This window comes from Nicotiana sylvestris, chromosome 6 (assembly GCF_000393655.2).
Source record: "Nicotiana sylvestris chromosome 6, ASM39365v2, whole genome shotgun sequence".
Taxonomy (NCBI): domain Eukaryota; kingdom Viridiplantae; phylum Streptophyta; class Magnoliopsida; order Solanales; family Solanaceae; genus Nicotiana; species Nicotiana sylvestris.
This window is the reverse complement of record NC_091062.1, coordinates 43,680,308-43,704,919: the sequence shown is the minus strand read 5'-3', so window position 1 is coordinate 43,704,919 and position 24,612 is coordinate 43,680,308. Positions and strand designations below refer to the sequence as shown.

Genomic DNA, 24,612 nt, shown 5'->3' with positions numbered 1-24,612 from the left:
TAAGTTATAAAAACCTTGATAATGTCCCTTTGGGCGAGCTGGACCTCTTATAGGTTAAGTAGAATTACCCCCGAACTTTCAAGTTTACCCTTTAAATTATAATCTCTGAACTGGACTAGCGCGGCCGCACTCATGCCTGCGCTATTGGTCGCACATATGGCGTAGTATTCTGCCTTGAATTCCTGGGCTAGCGCGGTCGCGCTAATGGTCGCGCTAAGCTGGTCAACCTTTTTTCACTTCTTTTCTCTCTTCTTTCACACGTACTCAGCTCCGAGGGGTTTCTCTTGCTTTAATTTAGCTTCAAATACTGTCCCAAGTCCTCATAAGCACAACTCGCTCCTACAAAACATGAAACTCACAATTAGAGCCAGTTTATCGTCATTTAACTATCCTAGAATAGTGAAGCATAGTCAAGTTGGGCCATAAACATTCGCCAAATTACATGAATCTAGCCTATTATCAAGGATCTCTCAAAATTGCACATCATTATTCAAAGGCGGCATAGACCTGAGGCACCATCCTCATGGCCCGAGGACATCATTTCATGGCCTGCGAATCCTTTATCATACGCTTCATGGCCCAGTACGTCATGGTCTAAGGATATCATCCTCATCGTCTAAATACAACCTTCATGGTCTAAAGGGAATTTACATCACGTTTAAATTTTCACAAAAAACCCATATATATTCGCTTGCACCGTGTTTTAAGTTTTGCAGGTAATCCAGGATGTAACCATTCTACAAACAGGAGCAATCTTCGCTCTGGTTTCCATTCACAACATTCACATCCTTCGATTGCTTCAAACATAACCTACTACCAGTAATTGCTTACCTTTTACTCTATGAGCATTCAAATATCTGCCTTGGGATAGGTCCATAACGTTTCAAATTCACATTCATGACTCCGCATAAATTTATCCAATACTATCCTACCCAAAAGAACTCTTTACGAAACACATGACTATTCCTATAACAACTCTATCGGTTTCGTTCACCATTGGATCCAGAACTACAAACGGCCTGATTCCCGTAACACCAGGGATATATAAGCAACTCAGGAACCAGGGTTCGGCCTCCATTTTTTCAAGTTACATCATTCCCCACTCAATTCGGCCAAAATTGATCATTATTGTCTTTACCCGACAACTCTTTCATCATTCCCGGGTAAAGAGGGGCAGCTATTGATACCAAATTTTACCTTCATATTTTTTCAAATAGTATATATACTCTCAAAATATCATTTTTCATCATTATTTAGTTTACAAAATCTATACAAGCATTTTTTATAATTTTTAGAGATTTAAAGCTAATTTTCTTGCATTTTAATTACTTGAATATTTACTAATTATTCCTTTAAATTATTCTATGATGGCCTAATCATCTAAAATTACTATTTGCATCCATATACATATTTCAAATATTCTTACATCATTTCATTTGATTATATTAGTATTTTAGTTTATCTTGCGATAATGGCTTATATTTTGCAATTTACTGCATTTGTAATTTTTATTAAAGGTCAAATAACATTTTACATTTTTATAATCTTCTACTATTATTTTAAAGTATTAATTTTCATAAATAGCATTTTTATATTTTATTTAACTATTTTTATTAAATTATTTTCCTCTTAATCTCTCTTTTAAAATCTGGCCCAAATTAGGACCAATTAAGGTCCAAATGAACCAGCCCACTTTGATTAACCCCTAGAAGCCCAACCCCAAGTGACCCAATAGGTCTGCCTAGCTCCCTTTAAATCTCAGCCGTTGATCAAAAGCGATCAACGGCTCACAACACCCCCACTCCCTTTCCTTATATCCCCTATAACCTAACTCTAATCCATATTTCCTAAAGACAGTTGCCTCTATTCTCTTTGTTTCTCTCTTCTTCTTCACAAACCCTATCCGTCACACCCTCTAATTATGTCCGATTCCGACCCTGATATGGAATCCTCTTACGATTTGCCTTCCATATATGCTTCATCTCCGTGTTACTTACATGATTTTTGGTATTACTTAGTACTTGCCTATTTTTGGAACGTACCAGACCTAGAATCATGTGAAAATCGTCTTCAATCTTCAAGATCTTGATGGTATTCTGTCTATATACGTTCATGGCAAGGCGATATGAAGCCGATTCACTAAAATCTTTGGTCGAATCTTTGATTTCTGTCAACTAGGGTTTACCTAATTTTTTCCCTAATCCAATTTTTAATTGATTCTGCATGTTATTATTTCCTTATTTGTGTTTGATTTTACAGTGTTTCCTTGTTCGTTTTCTTGATTTCTACTACTATATAAATCACTCCCCTATTTCCCTTTGAGGCAGACTCTAATCATCGGATTCACTAAAAACTCAAAACTATCGCTCTATTATTCTCTCATTCTCTTGTTCTATACTTTGGCTCTTGGCCGGCTGAAAGCCAAGGCCACTGAAATTCGATTACTCAACCTTTCTTAGTGCGAGCACTGCCCAGGTTCATTTTAGACCCTTGGGAACTCTGACGAACTAAGACTTTGGGTTCTATTGCTCTTTATTGACGTTTAGAGTACTGTGGAGTTTGTTCTTTCTTGCTTGTCTATTTATCAATTGATAATTGGTAAGTTCCTTGGCTTTTTGCAATTTCGTTCTCTTATGTTCATGTTTTGCACGTTCATACCTCTAAAATTTCGTGACTCAATGTGTTTCTACGCCATCTCTTCGTGCAACCTTGTTGGCACTGAATTTGTTTTAGGATCTGAACTTATTTAGTATTTGAATTTGCCTAAAATTTCCAGTTTGAGATATGTTTATTGTATCTGATTAACTTGGAATAACTTTGACTCTCTTAAGCTCGTTTAGTCTAGCATGTTGGTACCTAAATGTTTATATTTGTTGCCTGGCATGAGTTTGCTTCCCTGCTTTGTTCTGAATTCCTGTAATGACTGACTCGTATCTATAATGCGTTCCAATCTATGTTAGGACATTCATTCTAGCTATGACCTGCTCCCATGCTATTTTGTCACTCATTATGTCTTTGGTTTGCTTAATCATGTATCCCCTAGTGATTAGTTGGGACCTTTAGAGTAGCAATCCTAACTTGTATTCCCTTATAAGATTTGATACTGATTTGTATTATTGATATAAGTTGGCATGTTTGTTGTATGGTATTGTGAATTATACTCAACATAACTTGGATCCCTAGGCTTTAAATCCTTTAAGTTAGTGCTCTACTTTGGACTTGTTTGGCATGGTTCACCCTTGTATGTTGATCTTATAATCTCAGAAAACCTGATTCTCCTAACTCTCTCAATATGTTTTCTACCAATGTGTTATCTCTTGCTAAGTGTTTGAACCTGTAATACCAACATGTCCTCTAAGTCTTGTTGATTCTCTCAACTGGCATGTTCTGTATTTAATCAACTTTGCTATGTCTGCTTCTAAAGTGCAAGTAAACCTCTTCAAATTCTATCGCCTAATTATTGTTCTCTCACTCTCATCTGTTATCTATATTATTTTGAATCTATCACTTTTGGCCGGCTGAAAGCCAAGGCCACCAAAGCTCTCTCTATTGACCTCCCTAGAGTGACCACTGCTCGGGGTCCATTTGAGACTCATGTGAACTCTAACACACTAAGATTTGGGGTCCTTTGGCCACTCTCTTTGCTGGTGGAACTTAAGTTGTCTCTGACACTTAGCTTTTCTCCCTCATTTTATTTGTTGAATCTGAAATTTATTTGGGTCATGTGTAACTATTTGGCCTGGCATGAGTTCCTCTGTGACTTTGGGATGTGCTGATGGGCATATTCTCCTGTTTGGGAAGTGCTTGGATCTGGGCATGCTATTTGCGAAGAATGAGCTTGTTGAAAGCCCAGGCAACGCTGGGTTATATTCATTTTTGGGCCTGCTCTTGGGCCTGTAGCCTTATTCATGTGTAATATTTATATTTATATTTATATTCTTTGGGCCTGTAATAATTTGTAATAACAAATAATTGGGGTGTTAGTGAAATTGGAGAAACGAGTATATTCTAATGTTTGCATGAAAGGGTAGAAAATATGCCTATAGGATTTATATGACTTACTTGCCATCCAACCTGCCATATATGTTATTTAGCTTCCATGTACACTAGTAGAAACCATGCCTATAGGGAATCACACACTCGCTCAACCTGTTTTACTCTACCTACTACTTTGCATTATTAGATAGTATGCCTATAGGAAAGCAGCGTGAATAAGTGTTCGTTAAATTTGTGCAATTGCAGCATGTTCGCTAGATACCATGCTTATAGGATCACATTAATATTTATATAGATATCATGTCTATAGGGCCTTAATTGACTAATTAGCCTAATATTTTCATCACATTGCTCGCCTAGAAAACATGCCTATAGGATTATATTAACTTATGTTCTATTGATCCTCATCTAGATATCATGTCTATAGTGTCTTAATTGATTAATTAGCTACTTTTATATCTATTGCTCGCCTAGAACACATGCCAATAGGGACGAGTGTTATAGAATCAGTTTCAACTGCCAACTCTTAAAAACCCTGCCTATAGGGTGTTGTTACACGTCTAGAAAGTATGCTAATAAATCAAACGCGGGTAATTATTTCAAGCTTTCAAACGGTTCTATTGCCTCATTTAGAGATTATGCCTATAGGATAACACCTGTAATCTACAAATTCGTTGTTCTAATACAACAGCACTGCCTGTATGTTTGAAATCAAATCACATAGAAGCCATGTCAAAACTTAATTTTCCTCAATTATGGAATTGTCTACTGCCTAATATAAAATCTGCCTGCGTGTATTAGTTTTTATGTGTGGAGGCTAACTTGGGCCCTTAACTGTCTTTACGTAAAGTCTTACTTGTTTTGAATGTCGTTTAGTTTTTTCATTTTGAGCAACCTAAGTAAAGTCTACTACCACCCAAATAGAGGTCAAATGCCTCCTGGACCATAGGCATGAGACGGGTAGTGCACGCATAGGGTACGTCTTAGAATTGAATTAGAGCGCCTTTAGGTAAACAACTTTAACATAGTAATTGGGTAGTAGGAGATGATATTCTGTGCCCTCTGAATAATATGAGTAATTCCCTATCGTAAAGGAGTTGCGAAGTATTATTTATGTTGCACGGGATGATCCTTTAGGCTAAAAAACTTAGGACCCCCCCCCCTTCCATTTTACATTTAGTCATCTAATATAAGCCGTTATAGTTATATCCTTGCAATCCTTAAGATTTATACCAATTCTCATTGTGTTATAATAAAACTCTTTGACCTTTTATTCTCTTCGTTTATGTGATCATCTCGCCTAATTATAATCCACATAGTTTTAAATTCGGCCGGGACCCATAGTTGTGGACCTCGAAGAGTGGCTAGAACCTCCTCTTTAAGGTAATTTGAGCCCTTACTCGATATTTGGTGGCGTTGACTAGTCAAACAGAGTTATTTGCAAATAGGTTCCCTAACGTACCTTAAAAACTGTTAGGTGGAAACTCTTCTTCTTTTAACACTCTATCTTCCACTTAAAAGAGTTGTCACATGTCGAAACCCACTTTCACAAGAAAACAAGGTGTGACATAGCCCGATCCACAATAATGAATAAAACAATAAGTCTTGTTGCGGTGTGCAGCCCGATCCACAATAACACTCACATCCAGGCTCTCAGGACCACCTCAGTCATCCATCTCTCAAGTCTCAATGGTTCACAATCTCGTACCACTCATCCCAAACAATAATAACATGTGATATAACAGTAAATAATTACAGAGACTGAGATATGATGTGCAAATGAAGGATTATGACTGAGTACATAATTGCAGTTAAAGCAGAAAATCCAAAATAGCAGAAATAACCTCACTAGGTCTCAACAGAATAAGCACATAGCCTAAACATGATTTCTAATATGATTCACAGTTCAATTACTCTAACAAGAAAGGATTTCACGGATAGAACAAGACTTGATGACAACACAGTACAAAAGAATCAACCGGATCATGATTACCATAGTGCACACCCACACGTCTGTCACCTAGCATGTGCGTCACCCCAACACAACTCATATAATACGATTTACCAAGATATTTACCCTCAGTTCCAAGTTTAGAAGTGTTACTTACCTCAAAGCGCACAACTCACTACTCCAACAAGACCTTGCCTCGCGAATCGGCTTCCAAAAGATTCGAATCTAGTCACAAACAACTTAATATAATCAATACAAGCTATAGGAATCGATTCTATGCGATAAAACTAAGATATTTAACCAAAATCAAAAAGTCAACCCGAGGCTCGCACCTCGAAACCCAACAAAATTCACAAAATCCGAACAGTCATTCAATTACGAGTCCAACATACCAAAATCATCCAATTCCGACAACAAATCAACCCTTAAACCTCCATTTTTCATTTTTGAAAAGTTTCCTCAAGATCCCCCATTTCTTCATTTTAATCCACTAATTAGCTGCTAAAAAAAGGATGGAATCATGAAATAATAACGAATTCGAGTAAAAAATACTTAATCCGATCCAAATCTTGAAAATTCCCTCCAAAATTGTCCAAAACTAAGTTCTACAATTCAAAATATGAAATAATAACTCTAACCCTCAACTTGGGTTTTTAAATCTGCTGCCCAGATGCTCCTCTTCGAGAATGCAGAAATTGCATCGCGTTCGCGAAGCACAAAAATTACCAGCTAACAAAACCTCCTACGCGAACGCGATGACCAGGCCGTGAACACGATGCCTTATAGTGCTTTGCCTATGCGAATGCACCTCCCTGTCCGCGAACGCAAAGGCTTAATGCCTGGTGCCCAAGCTGGCCTCATCCTTCTATACGAACGCGACACTACTTTCGCGATCGCGATGCACAGCCCCTCTTAACCTTCACAAACGCGTCGCCTTCTTTGCGAACGTGAAGAATAAAACCATTTGTCATCTAGGAACACTACGCAAATGCGACCACCATGTCGTGATCGCGATGAAGGACACACCAGATATCAGATCAACAGTTCTATAAGACCAAAATGAAGCCGAACTTCGTCTGAATCACACCTGAGGCCCCCAGGACCCCATCCAAACATACCAACAGGTCCTAAAATATGATACAAACTTAGTCGAAGCCTCAAATTACATAAAACAATATTGAAATCATGAATCGCATCCCAATTCAAGCTTAATGAACTAATAAATTTTCAACTTTTAAAACTAATGTCGAATCATACCAAACCAACTTTAATTGACCTCCAATTTTATACACAAGTAATAAATGACATAACAGACCTACCCCAACTCCCGAAACTTAAATTCGAACCTGATATCAATAAAATCAACTCTCGGTCAAATCTCTCAATCTTCCAGACCTTCAATTTTCCAATTTCACCAATTCAAGCCAAAAAAGACCTACGGACCTCCAAATCAATATCCGGACATACTCCTAAGTCCAAAATCACCATACGAAGCTATCAGATCCATCAAAACTCTATTCCAGAGTCGTCTACATAAAATTCAAACTCCGGTTAACTCTAATAACTTAAACCTCCAACATTGGGACTATGTGTCTCAATTCACTCTGAATCATCCCCGGAACCAAACCAACCACCCTGGCAAGTCACATAACCACAAATGAATATAGAAGAAGCAATAAATGAGGGAACGGGGTTAAAATACTCAAAACGGCCGATCGGATAGTTATATTTATGTTGATGACCGGTCGGGGTCAAGGTAGGTCTAGGAAGGATAAGAGGCATATTGATAATGTGGATAGTGCTACACCCTCGCTTCCTTCCACTCCTCACTTGCATTCCTCCGTTGCAAATGGCTGGCAACAATCTTCTAGGCATACATCTTTTCCACCACATTTATATACTCACCAGACTACCTATCGTTCATCCTCCCAATAGTATTCTTAACATTCTCCACCACAGGGTTATACCCTGATTCTTCCACATAATCCGGCATATAGTTACATCGCTACACTGGGTGGTCAGAAGTCACAGGGCCATGTGGTGATATGCCTGTCATCTACTCCATTTGCTTCACCACCAGCTGGACCGCAGCCATCTAGATCGCAGCAGGGGTCTAAATCGCAGCCATCTTCATTAGCGACCCTGTCTCCCTCTCCACGAAGTGCGTCTCCTAGCATTTCAGGACTTCACCTTCGGGATAGTAGCATTGAGCCAGATACCTTCCCTTCTACGCATGCTTCAGATACACATGAGGAAGATGATCCAGATGTAGGTTCGTATGATCATTATCATAGGATGATCATCAGGCCTGAGAGCAATGGGTAAGATTTATTTATTACTTCTTTATTTTTCTTGCATTATAATAGCTACTCTTGTTTATTTAATATAATTGCGATATTGCAGGTTCATACCTAGTCATTAGACTACAAAAATAATTACTGAAGCCACTGGCCGGTTGTATGATGTACCCTATGCGACTTGGAGCGATTTTTCACCGGAGCTCGTACAACAAATTTTCAACCAATTTAAGGTTTTAATGCAATTCTTATCTATTTAAGCGTTATATTGACAATATTTTCATCTAATATTATACACTTCATTTGCAGACTAAGTGTGCATGGGAGGATCGATATAACAGTGCAATTCTTATAAATTTTGAATTCAAATGTCGTAAGAGACTAGCTGATTTCTTCTATTTTTGTCGGAAGAAAAACAAGAAGCCTTCATAGGTTCTACCGCATTTATGGGAGGATCTACTGAGGCAGTGGGCCACTGAAGATTTCGAGAAGAAGAGTGAACAGAGAAAGAAGGTCGGAGCATCTGAGAAGGTGGCTCCTTGCACTGTGTGGGTGCAAGGAGCATGGGGACCCCGAGAAGACTGCTGTAATTCCATAAAGTATTAAAATCTATTTTTTCGAACTATATTTATTTCAATTTAGTTAACAAGTTTTATTTTATTTGTAAGAAAAAAAATATGGAAGGAAGCTGACTCACGATGAGTTTTCATGAAGACTCACTCCCGGAGGAAGAAAGCCTCGATGGATCCAAGTAGATGGGTCGAGAAACGGGCGGAGACTACCTATGTAAGTTTCATAACTACTGTAAATTAAAATTTATGTTTATAATATTATCGAATTAATAATTTTCTATATTTTAAATAAAGGGTCGCTACAAAATAAGCAGGGTGTGTAGGGTGACCCACCTTCTATTTTTGACAAAGAAGCGCAGAGGCTTTGATTGGATGTTGTCGGTGGTCCTAAAAAGGGGATAGCATATGGCCTTATAGAGAGATCATTTCGGCGCTACAAGGTTGGATTGCAAGGTATAGGGACTTACGCCCAGGGCGAGGCACTTGATAGGTCGACTCTCTCAGCTATAGAGAAGAAGATTGTGAAGCTGTCAGTAGAGCTTGAAGAGGCAAAGTTAGAGAAGAAAAGAGAGATGAACAATTTAATAGCCTACAAGGTCAACTAGAAAAGAGAAATCTACAATTTAATACCCTTCAAGGTCAGTTGGCCAATTTTTTTGCTAGTGGGGCTTTCTCGATTCCCTGATCTCGTGAGTCTTTCCCAGATGCTACTCCTTCTCATCATAATCCTTCGAACTGTGCCGACAATGAAACTTCTAGTAGTGGAGATGATGCAACATAAAACACTCCTTGAATGTTGTTTGTATTATATGTGAAGTCTTGAACTTCTGAATAGTTTATCTGTTGGAATTTTTGCAACTATATAAATGTTGTTGATTTGGTTTTGATATTGAATTGTTTTATTATTGAATTATTTTGTTATCGTTGTAGTTGCGTTATTGTTATTGTTATTATTGGTTGTGGTTGAGTGGCAGCAATGTAATATTGCCATTATGGGTTGTTATTGGCAGGTGGTGTAACTTTAAACCAACAATATTGTATCAAATTTTTACCCAGAAAATCGATTGCATACTGACCGAAGTCGGTCGAAAATTTGAATATTAAATTCCCAGAAATTTAAAATTACCAACCGAAATCGGTCGATATCTGCAATGTAAAATCTCCAGGATTAAGAATTACCGACCGAAGTAGGTCGGAATTTATGTTTTCAAATTTAATATATTTGAATAATACCGACTGATTTCGGTCGAAATGTTACATTTTCAAATAAAATGTAAAATTAATATATCGGCCGGTATCAGTCGCTAAATTAAAAAATAAATAAAAATTATTTTCTAACATACCGAGCAACGTCGGTCAGTATTTTTAGTTTCCCTAGAACGTGTGTCAATTAATTTGGTCAACTTTTGGTTGAATTAACCGACCACGATTGTCGGAATTTGCGACCGACTTCGGTCGCTAGAGGTTAGTGACCAATCTTATTTCGACGAATTAAAGTCGGTCGAAAATCGGTCGGTATTCTTGGACGATTTTTGGCATTTTTCTAGTAGTGATATATTTTGGTTGCAGTAAAAGAGTTTGCTGATAATCAGGTCATTATCCTGTCACTAGGCCATTTTCGATTGGCTTTCTTCAGTAAATAAATTACTTCTCTGGGATAAATCCATCAGGCTGCAGTGTCTTTGGTACGAATTAGGAAAATATTTTTCTGAAAATGTTTTGTACAAAGATAATTCATTTTTTTATGTTTAGTTTCCAGAAATTATCCTGTTTTTAGAAATAAATTGGATATATGAAATGGGTGAGAGACAATTCAAAAGAATTACCAATGGTGAGGAGTTTTAATTATTACATCAGGTTTTAAAAATGAAGTTGATCCCGCAGGGAAAGGATCAGGGTAGACATATTGGTCAGAAGGCAATCTTTCTACTTGGCTTCCTCATGAATGAAGCAGGCACTGAAAGATTTTCTATTGGATAAGGAAATAATATTGGTATCATGGAATTTTAATCGTAACATGAGTAGGAATGGCAGGCGGTGCGCTGCAGTGCGCACTTTGGAGTAAACGATGTTTTCATAAATTGTATTGTATGGGTTTACAATTCAATTATTTTCTTATTGTTAGATCTTTTGAAATTTATAACTAGTCGAAGTGGATTTTACTACAAAATTATACAGCTAAAAAGGAGGAAAAAAGAAAGGAGAGCAAAGGACCATAATTGCAATTGAAAGAAAGGAAAACAATGAAGCAGAGAGTGATTATTCTACACAGACGGAGGCTTATAGACGGTTACAATCAACTTATTTTGAGGAGTATTTTTTTAGAAGTGCTTTTCGAAAAAGTATTTTTGGAGAAAAACATTTTGTGTTTAGCTAATTAATTTGAAAAACACTTTTGATCAGTAATTTGTGTTTTGCCAAGCTTTTAAAAAAGTGTTGTGTCGCATTACAAATAAGGACATGAAGAGATTTACTTAGTAGTTAATATTGTATAAATAAGTAAATAATCACAAATATTTATTATTAAAAATAATAATTAAGTTTTTTTATTTTATTTAAGTAAAATATAAAATAAAATTGAAAAATACTTTATTCTTTCAAGATAATTTAAATATAGTAAAAAATTATTTAATAAATATGAAAGTTCATCCCAAAAGTCATTTATAGTATACATAATAGTTTAAACTAAGTAAGATTATTTTGATATATATAATATTTTGGTAAAGATATTTTTGGTAGGAAGAAAAGTCAACTGTTTCTGCTTTTGAGAAAAAACAACTTTTTTCTACTTAAAAACTATTTGTGCTTCTAGCCAAAAGCACTTTTTTCTCCCAAAATAGCTTGCGCTTCAAATTGAGGAAAAAAGATACTTTTTTTGAAAAAAAGCACTTTGACTTGAGGAGAAACTTGGCTAAACAGGCTTATATTCACAAAATAAAACAGAGAAGGGAGACATGAAATCAAAGGATGTCCAAGACCCAATAATCAAAAGTAGTCGGAGAAAACTAGCATAAATCCCGGTGCAGATAAATTTTTCTCATCATATTTTAGTTGCACTAACACATCAGACACAAAATCAAACTGTAAATGTAGCAAAATATTAATTTACTCCGCCAATTAGCTATCAACTATATAATTATATGCATTCCGTTCAGGCTCATTTCATTCCAATACAAATACAGACAATTTAGCATTCTAGCGAAGTGGGAAGAGCAAAAAGTTCAAGCAAAGCCATGCTTACGAGAGCTAAGCCTCCAATACAAACAAATAAACTTAAGCATTTGGAACTTATAGATCGATTAATACATGTCCCATTGGAAAGAACATCAACTTGGGTCTGATCAATTTTATATCACCAAACACCAGGTAACTGAACTTCCAAACAATAGATACATGTATTATTTAGTTTACACCATTGAAGTACCATGGTTCATAAAGAATTCTCCTTTGAGCAGATGCAAGATATCCCAATCATGACGAGCTGATATAAGTTCACATGTTATTCCTGCCATACGAAGGTCCATTATAATTGCCATATCCACCAGCTGTGTTATCGTTCTGCAAGGAAGGAGGTGGAGGTCTTGGTCTCGCATACTCAGCAAAGATGACCCATCCATCAAGGAACTACAAATGAGAAAGTGAAAGAGCATTACTTAATCCTCCTCCTAGAACCTTTTGGCAATAACTAAATCATATTCCATGCATTTACCCAATCCATCAAGGAACTATAAAACAGTGAAGCAGCATAACTTAATCCTCCTATAACCACATGGCAATTACTATATTAAATGTCATGCATTAGGAACGTGTCAAGAGAAAGACAAATAGATAACCATGGAAAAAAGGAGACAAATTTGAAGCATATCTATTAACTAGCAACCACAAAGCAGTTTTGTTAATAATCCGGTTTCACAAAATTTGGAGTTGTACCAACAAGCATCCAGGTAAACTAACAAGGAAAACTCAATTTTTCACATGCATGTACCTTACCACATTAACACACTCAGCATGCTATTATAGCCCTGTATATGGAACAATTGGCAAGCTAAAGGAAAAAAACACAACAGCTATGAAGAAAAGACACTCAGAAGAAGTTCATAGTATAAAATAAACCGTACACACCAAAAAGCCATGATATTATAAGTACAAAGATGTATTGATTTGCTCATTTTTCCTTTAAACTTATTCAAAAAAAGAAGCTGAGATTACCAAACTCAAGGTGAATCCAAGCTAGGTAGAAAAAGAAGAGAAGTTTCAATAACTTGGGCAAAGCTATTTACCCACACATGACACCATCAGTGGCAGAAGTATAGTAAGGCAATACGCATTCAATTCGAGAAATATACATCCATTCACAAATATAGATAATGGAGCACGCATGTATCAGAGGCCTTAAATACCATTAACACGATGTGCAAGTTTTGGACGCTTCAGTATTCTTGTACATTGTACAATCAAACCTCTCTATAACAGCTACCATATATAACAATATTTCATTATACAGTCAAATTTCTCTATAGCAACCTCGTTTGTACGGATATTTTTTGGCTTTTATAGCAATTGGCTGTCAACCGCCTATAACATCATTAGTTGGCTATTATAGACAAAAATTAAGGATTATCCTTTTTGTATCTACACAATGCTACCGTTGTTTCTAAAGGAATAGGTTGACATTTCAACCCCATATGACATTTTAAATTCATATTAATTGAAGTTTAAATTCATATGGGGTTTAAACGTCTATCTATTCCTTTAGAAACAAGGATAGCATTGTGTCAATAAAAAAAGGATAATCTTACTGCCACCCATGAAAAGAAATTGACTTTAGATAATTTTTGTCTACACCAGCCAAATAATATTTAAACGTCAAATGTTGTTATAAACATATAACAGTCTATCGCTATAAAGGACAAGAAAATGTCAGAACAAATGAGGATGTTTCTTCTCTTCCTTCTTCCAAAAGCTTAGCTGAATAAGATGTCCTTCAGTATGCCCCGCATGGTCCACATAATTCAAAACCATCTTAAAATCTCCATTGAAGTTGAGACACTATTTGACACTAGAAAAGAAGGTGGTCCACATTCCCCACTAATATTTTTGCGCATAAACACCAATTATTCTCTTCCTCAAGTTTTCAACGGTCAGGATCGCTCCTCTAACCACCAACCATGCAAAGAAGCACACATTTCTTGGAACCCTAGGAATCCAAACTAACAAATGTGGGAAATCTCCTTATCTGCCTAGCTTCTTACTATAATAAGTTAGGGAACAATGGGGTAGTTCTCAATTAAGACTTGCTAAGTTGCTAGCTTGAGCGAAGTTGGGTGTCCCTCATCTATCAGTTTAGATCCCAAGGCCGCAAAGAAAGGTATGTTATTTCACTTGCTCGATGGTAGGGAGTGCAATTCTAACAACTGAACGCTTGAGAAGGAGGATCACCATATCAATTGGTGATTTGATATATGACGAGAATCATCGCTTACTAAATTGCTAGGTAAAATCACATTTGTAGTGGGAGCTTTTAAGATGGTTCAAAGTACAATGGACCATGCCGAATAATGCGAAAGGGTGCTCTATTTAGCTGTGCTTTTAGAGGACGAATAAGAAGGCGCCAAGCATGGGATGTTGCTATGGTAGCACCTATGTGAGCAGTTTGGAGGGAGGGAGAGAATAGAAGAGATTGATTTTGTACATCTAAGGATCAACCTTATGATTTTAATGTCTTTTTGGTTTACCAATGAGGTTCTTTTTATAAAATCATATCTTTTTGTAGATTCTCGATTTTTTGGCACTTGATTTCTTTCTTTTTTACCTATAGCAAGTTCAAGTCTTGTTAAAGTAGGGTTTTTCATTACAACATTAAAAAATGTTTGATATGAGGTAAGGCATTCTTCATAAGATGTTTTATACAAGAACATATTTTCAAAATAACAATTCAATATTTGGTTGGCAAATTGTGGTAATGAAAGAGAAATCGGTTGCATAAGGAGGTGAAGGTGATATTTGACGATAGTCCTAACTAATTAATAGAGTTTACATGTCAATAAAAGCAGTTGATATAGAGTATACAGCAGAAGAAATAGTAGAAAAGAAAGGCTTACACCCTTAGAGTACAAGTGTTTATTCCCCATTTTGGTTTAAAATATTTCCTTATTGAGAAAAATATTTTCATCAGGAAAAAATTGCCACAACATTATACGTCATACTAGACAAGCCTTTGAAGTAACACCTCAATTTATTAGTTTTAGATTTATGAAATATATCTAATATTTATCTTGGTAATTGAAAAGGTTATGTCGCAAACAGCATTTTCTAAATAAAGTTTTGGATTTCAAAAGGATTGATGGCCAGTTAACTTATGTTGATTTCAACTTGATATGTAACAGATAAATAGAAATACCTTCTTTTCAAGCAACAAGATAAGTCGATATTAATTTTGCAGCCTACACCATCAAATTCAACTTAAATCTTCTTTTAGGACTTCCTCAACACACCAATAGTGTGTTGGTATACAAAAATGACCAAAAGAATGAAAATCTCCAAATTAATCCCAAAAAGAGAAAAAGGAAAAGAAGGACGTGCTTAAGAATGCTACTAATATCCACACTGGAACACAAAATCCAGAAGCAAAGATGCTTAATTTAGGCTGAAACTCAGAATACATGCTCCTTTGGTTGATTCTATGGGAATGTAGAGCTTAAGGTTCTTCATCTCCCTATTTGCTAGGTTTTATGACTCTCCTTTCATTTTGAGCACTTCAGCCATGAAATATATCAGAAGGCTTCGCACCTGATGCTTATAACTGTACTATGTTTCTTAATTATAAAACCTGAATTGCTGGCGATGAGATATAATAGAGAAAGTTACCAAAAAGTTTTGACCACCTTAAGAGATTCCAGCCCAAAAGTGTCATGCCATTTTATCAAACTTTTCTAATGTCTAAGCAACAAAGAATTTAAACCGCAGATCATATTTACTCCCAATTAATACATAAGATGCCTATACTCCACCCTTATCTTGATAAGAACAGAAATTCAGATCATTACCCCCAATCAGTAACGAAAAATAAATATGTAATATAATATAACTGCTTTAACTATTCTTGCTGTAGTCATCCTGTTGGAGGTTAACAGGCAAAAATATTGGACACGAAAGTTATGTGCAAGTAAATTTGCTCACTAACAGAAAAAGAGGCAATCTAATATCACAACTCACCTGGCCATCCAGGCCCTTTATACCAGCTGCAGCATCTTCCAAAGTTGCATATCTAACAAAACCAAAACCCTTTGAATAACCAGACACCCGATCTGTCACCACTCTAGCTGCAAAAGCAAAACAAATTACATAAATATATTTATATTTTTTCATAAGATATTATCATGTTGCATTTTATCCAGTGAGATAAGTAAAATGTACCATTGATCACTTCACCGTGTTTGGCAAATGCTTCGCGAAGTCCTTCTGAGGTAGTACGTTTGCTAAGACCTGGATACCAAACAAATGAAAAAATAAGTGAGCACTTTAGTTACTGAAAAAGACACCAGTTTCATGGTCCAGCTTGAAGTAACCAAAAACGACCAATCTTAATCGGATCCTTCACTATTCCTGTCCGGCTGTCCCTAACCAGTTCCTCATCCAAAAATATGGTTAACAAGAATTTGAAAGCAGAAAAGACAATTTTCCATTATCAAAACTAACATAATAAGATACTAGCTGAGACCATGTGAAGCTACAAACTGATAACTCCTGACTTGTAATAAACAAACTGATAACTCCTGACTTGTAATAAACAAACGAAGAGAAAGTCTGACAAACAATAAGAATATTTCTTTTGAAAACATTGAAGGAACCATAAACAGCTAGTGATGTTCATTTCTCAACAAATACATCAGTATCACCAAATAAACTCATCTCATTTTTCACAATAGATCCGACACTGAAAACAAATTACAAAATGGTTTACAAGAAAAGTTCAGATCCTTATTGCATAAGAGAACAAATCTAAAAAAGAAATCTTTTTCTGGTTATTCAAATTCTGAATTAATACAATTAAATCAATAAACTGAAAGGAGAATCCGAAGAAAAAATATACTAAGAGAAAAAGAACAAAAAAAGTGAATAAGGAATTATTAATGATAACTCTTTTTTTGGCATATGAAAGGGAACTAACCGGAAACAAAGAGATTGGTGGATGGTTCAGCCGGCGGCGGCTTTTCTACTTGTGGCTGAGGTGGATTGAAAGGAAAGTTGGAAGAAAATGTAGAGAAAAGTGCCCGTAGACCTCGGGATGCTGCCGGAGTAGTCGTCGCCGCCGCTCGTAAGGCCATTAGGATTTAGGGGTTTAGGTACAGAGACTATTCAGGGTTTTAGATTTGAAGAGGAGAAAAATGATTGGGGGGTTTTATAGAAATATCAAGAATCAACTACTTTAGAGTAGGGTTACGGGTTTGAGTCCAGTTGGCCGAATATCACAGGGACTAATGATGGGTAAAGTTCAAAACTGGCCATTTTTACTTAGCTATACAATTTTAAAATTTATTTACTTTTATTATTGTATACGGCTAAAATCGGAGAGTCCGATTTTATGATCATTATGATATTCCATAGCCCGTCTTCGGGAGGCTTGAGACACAGCTCGAGGTTCGACCCCGGGGTTCCCTATGCTCGATCTCGGGGCAACTCAAATCGGTGGCTATCATGGACAAGCGGAAAATTTCCAAGGCACGTGGTCAAAGCTGACAACACCTACAAGAATAGTACAAGTCCGGTACCGGACCATTAAGTAGTTGTACCAGTTACGTTTTTTTGTAATAATTATTTATGTACCATGTTGGGTTTCCCCCTCCTATATAAAGGAGACCCTTGTCATTTATTGCACACATGATATTCAATACAAGAACAAGAACATTCTATGTTCTCTAACTTAAACATTCTCCATCGTCTTTCCTTTGATTTATTGCTTACATTTATTGTGTTTCATTGGTTGTTCCTCATTTATTATTCATCATTGATCAGAGCCATTATCGAGGCCCTTGGAACTGCTAATCCTTCATCGATCATCCCCAGTCAAGCTCATTAGCCCAACCTCGAGGCCCGGCTTAGGCCAGTCCAGGACCCCGATTCACGGCCATTCGGTTTGCCTAACATACTATCCTCAAGCTCTTATCTCATTTTCCTGACTCATACTTAGCATCTATCGCTTAAGAACTAGCATTAAAATAAATCACGTATTTTTAGAACCACAAAATCAAATCTAATTGTTATTACCATTTTCAAGGTAAACAATTCAGCGCCCACCATGGGGCTAAAAATAATACTCCCTCCGTTTCATATTAAATGAGGTACTTTCCTTTTTAGTCTGTTCCAAAATAAATGACACATTTTTAAATTTGGAAATAATTCAACTTTAAACTCTTTCATTTTACCCATTTACCCTTAATGAGAAGCTTTGATAGCCACACAAATGTCATGGCCCCACAAAATTTTTACCCCTGAAGCTTTTAAGACCGCAAGTTTCAAAAGTCTTTTTCTTTTTTCTTAAACTCCGTACCGAGTCAAACTACCTCATATAATATGAAACGGAGGGAGTAGTGATTATTTTCGTGCTGGTTTATTGAAAACACAAGTTATACTTCACACTTTTTCTTGTCCAAGAATCTTTGATTTCAGGTCAAATGTCTAACTCAGTGAATGCACATGAAAACTACGGTCCTAAGGACCATAGAGAGAATGGTGTAGCTGTTTCAGGCGCTGGTGCACCACTGCGAAACCCTGAGGACACACCAGAGCCAATCCTCGTGGGTGTGGGCTCACGCAACGCCCAACACGTCGGTATAAGCTCCTACACTAACATGAGTATATGCCAAGAATACCAACAAGAAGCTCGGAAAACTCCAGCCCGGGAGGAAAGAGAGGCAGACGGGAGGAACGAAACGGGAAAACCTTAGCACATCGTTCATATGATCATTGGGGGGACCGACGTTCCTCAAGGACCCGTGATCAAGCGGACAAAAGTTTCCGCTGCAACAGAAGGGCAAATTCGGGGCTGCATACCCGAGGACATCCTTGCATTCAGTGAAGAGGACTTCGAGACCTTGTCTCATACACATAACGATGCGCTGGTAATTTCATTTCTCTTGAATAACATTCAAATTAAACGTGTACTCGTGAATCTAGGTAGCGCGGCCAACGTAATTAGGTCGAAGGTGGTAGAACAGGTCAGACTACTCAATCAAATCATACCTACCTCCCGAGTTCTCAACGGCTTCAACATGGTCGGCGAAGCAACGAAGGGGGAGATCACCCTCCCGGTGAACATGTCTTATATAGTTCGGAATACCAAATTTCATGTCATCGAAGGTGACATGAGGTAAAATGCATTGCTTGGAAGGCCATGGATACACAATATGAGAGCAGTACCGTCAACTCTTCATCAGATGATGAAGTTTCCAACAAAAGATGGTATAAAAATGGTATATAGAGAATAGTATCCAGCAAAGGAGATGTTCGTGGTTCACAGGGAGGCACTAACTTCTATACCCTCCACCTCGGAGGAGTCGGAGGGCAAACAGACCCCCGAGGACGATGAAGAAAACTTCCTCACTCCCCGAACTTTCATTGCCCCTGAAGAATCGGATGCAGCAAAATCAACAATTGAAGAACTGGAGCAAACTATTTTGATCGAGCGTCTCCCAGATCGGAAGGTATACCTGGGAACGGGATTAACCCTCGAACTCAGGAAAAAAAATCATTCAATTTCTTATTAATGACATCAATTGCTTTGCTTGGTCCCATTTAGATATGACAGGGATCCCGCCGGAAATAACCACCCATCGACTAAGTGTCGACCCTAGGTTCAAACCGGTGATGCAAAAAAGAGACCTCAGTCCGAGGTAAAACACGCGTTCATCAAGGACGAGGTAACAAAACTCCTCAAAATAGGGTCTATTAGGGAGGTAAAATATCCCGAATGGTTGGCCAATGTGGTGGTAGTTCCCAAAAAGGGGAATATGTTAAGAATGTGCGTAGATTATAAAGACTTAAATCGAGCGTGCCCCAAAGATTCTTTCTCGTTGCCTAACATCGACCGCTTGATTGATGCCACGGTTGGCCAGGAGATCCTCACCTTTCTCGATGCTTACTCGGGGTATAATTAAATTCAGATGAACCCTGAGGATAGGGAAAAGACTTCGTTCATCACGAAGTATGGTACGTATTGTTACAATGTGATGCCCTTCGGGCTAAAAACGTGGGAGCCATGTACCAATGCCTAGTTAATAAGATGTTCGAACATCAAATAAGCAAATCCATGGAAGTTTACATTGATGATATGCTAGTTAAGTCCCTGCGCACAGAATACCATTTGACCCATTTGCAGGAGACATTTGACATCCTCAGAAGCTACAACATGAAACTCAATCCCGAGAAATATGCCTTCGTAGTGGGTTCGGGCAAATTCTTAGGCTTCATGGTGTCAAACAGGGGAATTGAGATCAACCCCGATAAAATCAAAGCCATCGAAGAAATCACAGTGGTAAACAATGTGAAGGCCGTACAATGGCTGACCGGGCGGATAGCAGCCTTGGGCCGATTCATATAGAGGTCATCAGATAGGAGGTCATCATTTCTTCTCCTTAATAAAAAAGAAAAAAAGGTTCGAATGGACTCCGGAATGCCAACGTGCCTTAGAGGAGTTGAAGTGATATCTGACAAGACGACCTTTACTCCACACCCCAAAGGAGGATGAAACGTTGTATTTGTTCCTGGCCGTATCCGAGGTAGCGATAAGTGGTATGCTGGTTCGAGAAGAACAAGGTACGCAATTCCCTGTTTATTATATAAGTCGGACCTTGGGAGATGGCGAAACCAGGCATCCGCACCTAGAAAAATTAGTCCTTACATTGATAAGCGCATCTTGAAAATTAAAGCCTTATTTCCAATGCCATCGTATTTGTGTTTTAACGACATATCCTCTTCGAAGCCTATTGCATAAGCCCAAATTATCGAGCCGACTAGCCAAATGGGCCATTGAACTCGAGGTGTAAGATATCGAGTATCAACCCCGAACGACTATCAAGTCCCAAATTTTGGCGGATTTTCTAGCCCACTTTACGCCCGCCCTCGTGCCCAAGGTAGAGAAAGAACTTCTACTAAAAATGGGCACATCTTCGGGGGTATGGACTTTTTTTACTGATGGCGCCTCGAATGTGAAAGGGTCCGGGCTCGACATAGTTCTGAAGCCACCTACGAGCGGCATGATTAGGCAATCTATAAAAACTGCAAAGTTGACTAACAACGAAGCCGAGTATGAGGATATGATTGCAGGTCTGGAATTGGCCAAAGGCCTAGGAGCGGAGGTCATCGAAGCAAAATGTGATTCCCTTCTGGTGGTAAATCAGGTAAATGGGAACTTCGAGGTTCGAGAAGAAAGGATGCAAAGATACTTAGACAAAATTCAAGTCACATTGCACCGCTTCAAAGAATGGACTCTGGTCCACATACCTCAAGAGCAGAATAGCGAGGCTGATGCCCTTGCAAACTTGGGATCGTCTATCGAGAATGACGACATACTCCCCAAGGTTTTTGTTTAGCTATCCAAATCAGTGATCGAAGAAGGCCATGCCGAGACCAACTCCCCTAGCCTAACATGGAATTGGAGAAATAAATATATCAATTATTTGGAAAGTGGGAAGCTACCCACGGACCCAAAAGAGTCGAGGGCCCTGCGAACCAAAGTAGCCCGATTCTCACTCGACAAAAATGAAACTCTATATAGAAGAACCTTTGACGGGCCCCTAGCAGTATGCCTGGGACCGGGGGACACAGATTACGTGCTCCGAGAAATCCATGAGGTCACCTGCGGAAATCACTCCGGTGCAGATTCCTTAATCCGAAAGGTGATCAAAGTAGGCTACTATTGGGATAACATGGAGAAGGACACCAAAGAATTCATCCGAAAATGTGAAAAATGCCAGAGATTAGCACCAATGATCCACCAACCAGGTGAACAGCTGCATTCAGTCTTGTCGCCATGGCCGTTAATGAAGTGGGATATGGACATCGTCGGATCCCTACCAACGGCACCAGGTAAAACTAGATTTATTTTATTTATGACTGACTACTTCTCAAAATGGGTGGAAGCGCAGGCCTTTGAGAAGATAAGAGAAAAAGAAGTCATTAACTTCATCTGGGACCATATCATGTGTTGATTTGGGATTCCCTCCGAGATAACATGTGATAATCAGAAACAGTTCATCAAAAGCAAAGTAACAAAGTTCCTCGAGGACCATAAAATCAAAAGGGCCGTGTCAATACCCTACCACCCATGTGCAAACGGTCAGGCCGAGTCCACAAGCAAGACCATCATTCAAAACTTGAAAAAGAAGTTAGAAAATGCGAAAGGAAAATAGAGAGAAATGTTGCCCAAGGTGCTATGGGCATATCGAACAACTCCAAAATCGAGCATAGGAGAGACGCCTTTCTCTCTGGTGTATGGCTCCAAGGCTTTGATATCGGTCAAGGTCGGAGAGACAAACGCAAGATTTTAACATGACACCGAGAGCTCAAACAACGAGTCCATGACTGCGGCCCTCGAACTATTAGATGAAAAGCGAGAAGCTTCACTGGTCCGAATGGTCGTCCAAAAACAAAGAATTGAAAGGTACTACAACAGGAGAACAAATCTCTAACATTTTGGAGTCGGGGACTTAGTCCTAAGGAAAGTCACCCTAAACACTCGAAACCCTAATAAAGGGAAGCTAGGCCCGAGCTGGGAAGGACCGTACCGCATCCTCGAAGTGATCGACAAAGGGTCCTACAAGCTCGGTACCATGGAAGGCGAACAACTTCCAAGCAATTAGAACATATCAATGCTCAAACGTTATTACTGCTAAGGTGTCCGATGGAAGACACCGAAATATCCTCCAACTCAAAGACCTTGGGTTTTAAAGCATGCATTGCACTCTTTTCCTTCAATCATATTTTATCCCAAAAAGGGTTTAACCAGTAAGGTTTTTAATGAGGCAACATCTATATGCTCCCTAAGGAAAACTTAACAAATATTCAAGGCTTCTCTTCAATCAACCTCAAATACTGGGGGGAATTCCCCCGGGAGATCGCCTTATCGGAGAGATCGAAATAAGCTAAAGAGGGTCTCAATAGGAAGATGATGTATCAGGCCAAACGGTCAAATGAACTGTGTCCGCATAGAATAATCGAACCCTCGACGACAAAAACTATGTATATTTATGCCAAGTAATCAAGGAATATTTTTTCCATCAAAACACTTTGCGCTTCAAAGAAGTTTTCTATTTTCACAAGAAACGGCCCCAGGGCCAGAAATTCCTCGAACACTCGGAAACTTTGAGCTCATAATCCCTCAATGAGGCAACATCAAGTTTACAAAGAACGGCTCCAGAGCCAAAAACTTTAGATGCCTCGGGGACTGTCGCCGACTATCACCCCATCGAGCTATCAAAAACTCGAGGCCATAAGACTCCAAGCGGGCAACTTCTAGCCGGAAAGCCCTCCATGCAGCAATTCTAAAAAATGTAAGACCTCCATGAGGCAACCTCGAACTCATAAGACCTCCATAAGGCAATACCAAATCTGTAAGACCTCAAGCAAGGGATGAATTATACTTGTGCCAAGTAACCAAAGAATCTGTAAGGCCTTAAGTAAGGCATGTTCAAATTTATAAGACCTTACAAAGGGCATAATCCCAATCTTAAAGTCAAGGCTATATATTCGAACTTGTAAGACTCCTAAAAAGGCATACCCTCGATATAAATGTCGAGGCTACCTCACTCGGGGACTAAAAGGCTATGGTCGAACACAATGACTACTGTCATAAGGCTCTGGCCAAATTAACACGACTCGGGGATGCCTGACCATCGCCATAAAAACACAGGCCTTCAATTACTTCAAAAAGAACCGGTTAATCAGGCTACCCTCGACATAAGCAAAAGAGCTTCGGTCATGTCAGCTTCAAACAATGAAAAGGCTTCAAAACAATTCAGGCATTGAGCGAAACCTCCCGAGGTGCTCATTTATCGTTACATAACGGCTCACAATCAAGGTTCTTATCGAATCGTCGAAGAGTCAAACGAACGCAAAAACTTTAAAAAGTCTTTAACGAGGGAAAAATAAAGCCTATATTAGAGGTCGTACCGACCCAATGCATAAGAGCCTAAGCGCTATCCTATATTAGAGGTCGTACCGACCCAACGCGTAAGAGCCTAAGCGACAACCTATATTAGAGGTCATACCGACCCAACGCGTAAGAGCCTACGGGCCAGCTTAAAAGAGCCTTAGGGCCGATTAGAGGTCGCACCGACCCAACGCATAAGAGCCTAAGCGCCAGCCTATGTTAGAGGTCGTATTGACCCAACGCGTAAGAGCCTAAGCGCCAGCCTATGTTAGAGGTCGTATTGACCCAACGCGTAAGATCCTAAGCGCCAGCCTATATTAGAGGTTGTACCAAGCCAACGCGTAAGAGCCTAAAGGCCAGCTTAAAAGAGCCTTAGGGACGATTAGAGGTCGCACCGACCTAATGCATAAGAGCCTAAGGGCCGACTCAAATAGCCTCAGGGCTGATTTTTAGACCTAAAGGTCGATGAACTCAAGTCGAAACTCGACTCGGAGACTAAGCCCCAACGGTCAACTTTCGACCATTACAAATTGCTCAGTAGTAGCAAGAACCTAAGGGTTTAATCTGAGCTCCAAAATTTCAGACCAATTGTCAACAAGCGTCACAGTTTATTCCTAAAAAGCAAAGGAAAAATGAGAAATGATGAAA

At 38.5% G+C, this 24,612-nt stretch overlaps 2 protein-coding genes across 2 annotated transcripts; one reads left to right on the top strand and one right to left on the bottom strand.

Moving 5' to 3' along the window:
- Positions 1-11,933: 11,933 nt before the first annotated feature.
- LOC104215913 (organelle RRM domain-containing protein 2, mitochondrial) lies at positions 11,934-17,232 on the bottom strand. Its single transcript, XM_009765849.2, has 4 exons — positions 16,987-17,232; positions 16,233-16,301; positions 16,032-16,138; positions 11,934-12,440 (listed from the first exon to the last, which is right to left on the bottom strand). The coding sequence occupies exons 1-4, from the start codon at positions 17,141-17,143 to the stop codon at positions 12,309-12,311; spliced, it is 465 nt and encodes a 154-aa protein (XP_009764151.1). The 5' UTR covers positions 17,144-17,232; the 3' UTR covers positions 11,934-12,308.
- Positions 17,233-20,971: 3,739 nt separating this feature from the next.
- Positions 20,972-21,406, top strand: LOC138870538 (uncharacterized). Its single transcript, XM_070148352.1, has one exon. The coding sequence runs from the start codon at positions 20,972-20,974 to the stop codon at positions 21,404-21,406; it is 435 nt and encodes a 144-aa protein (XP_070004453.1).
- The last annotated feature ends 3,206 nt before the right edge of the window (positions 21,407-24,612 follow it).

Excerpts from the sequence above, each read along its gene's own strand:
- LOC104215913 (XM_009765849.2), bottom strand. The coding sequence starts at position 17,143 with ATGGCCTTACGAGCGGCGGCGACGACTACTCCGGCAGCATCCCGAGGT. Across the intron at positions 16,139-16,232 it reads ACACGGTGAAGTGATCAATG|CTAGAGTGGTGACAGATCGG; the intron begins GTACATTTTACT and ends TTGCTTTTGCAG. Across the intron at positions 12,441-16,031 it reads TAAAGGGCCTGGATGGCCAG|TTCCTTGATGGATGGGTCAT; the intron begins GTGAGTTGTGAT and ends TCTCATTTGTAG.
- LOC138870538 (XM_070148352.1), top strand. The coding sequence starts at position 20,972 with ATGGGCACATCTTCGGGGGTATGGACTTTTTTTACTGATGGCGCCTCG.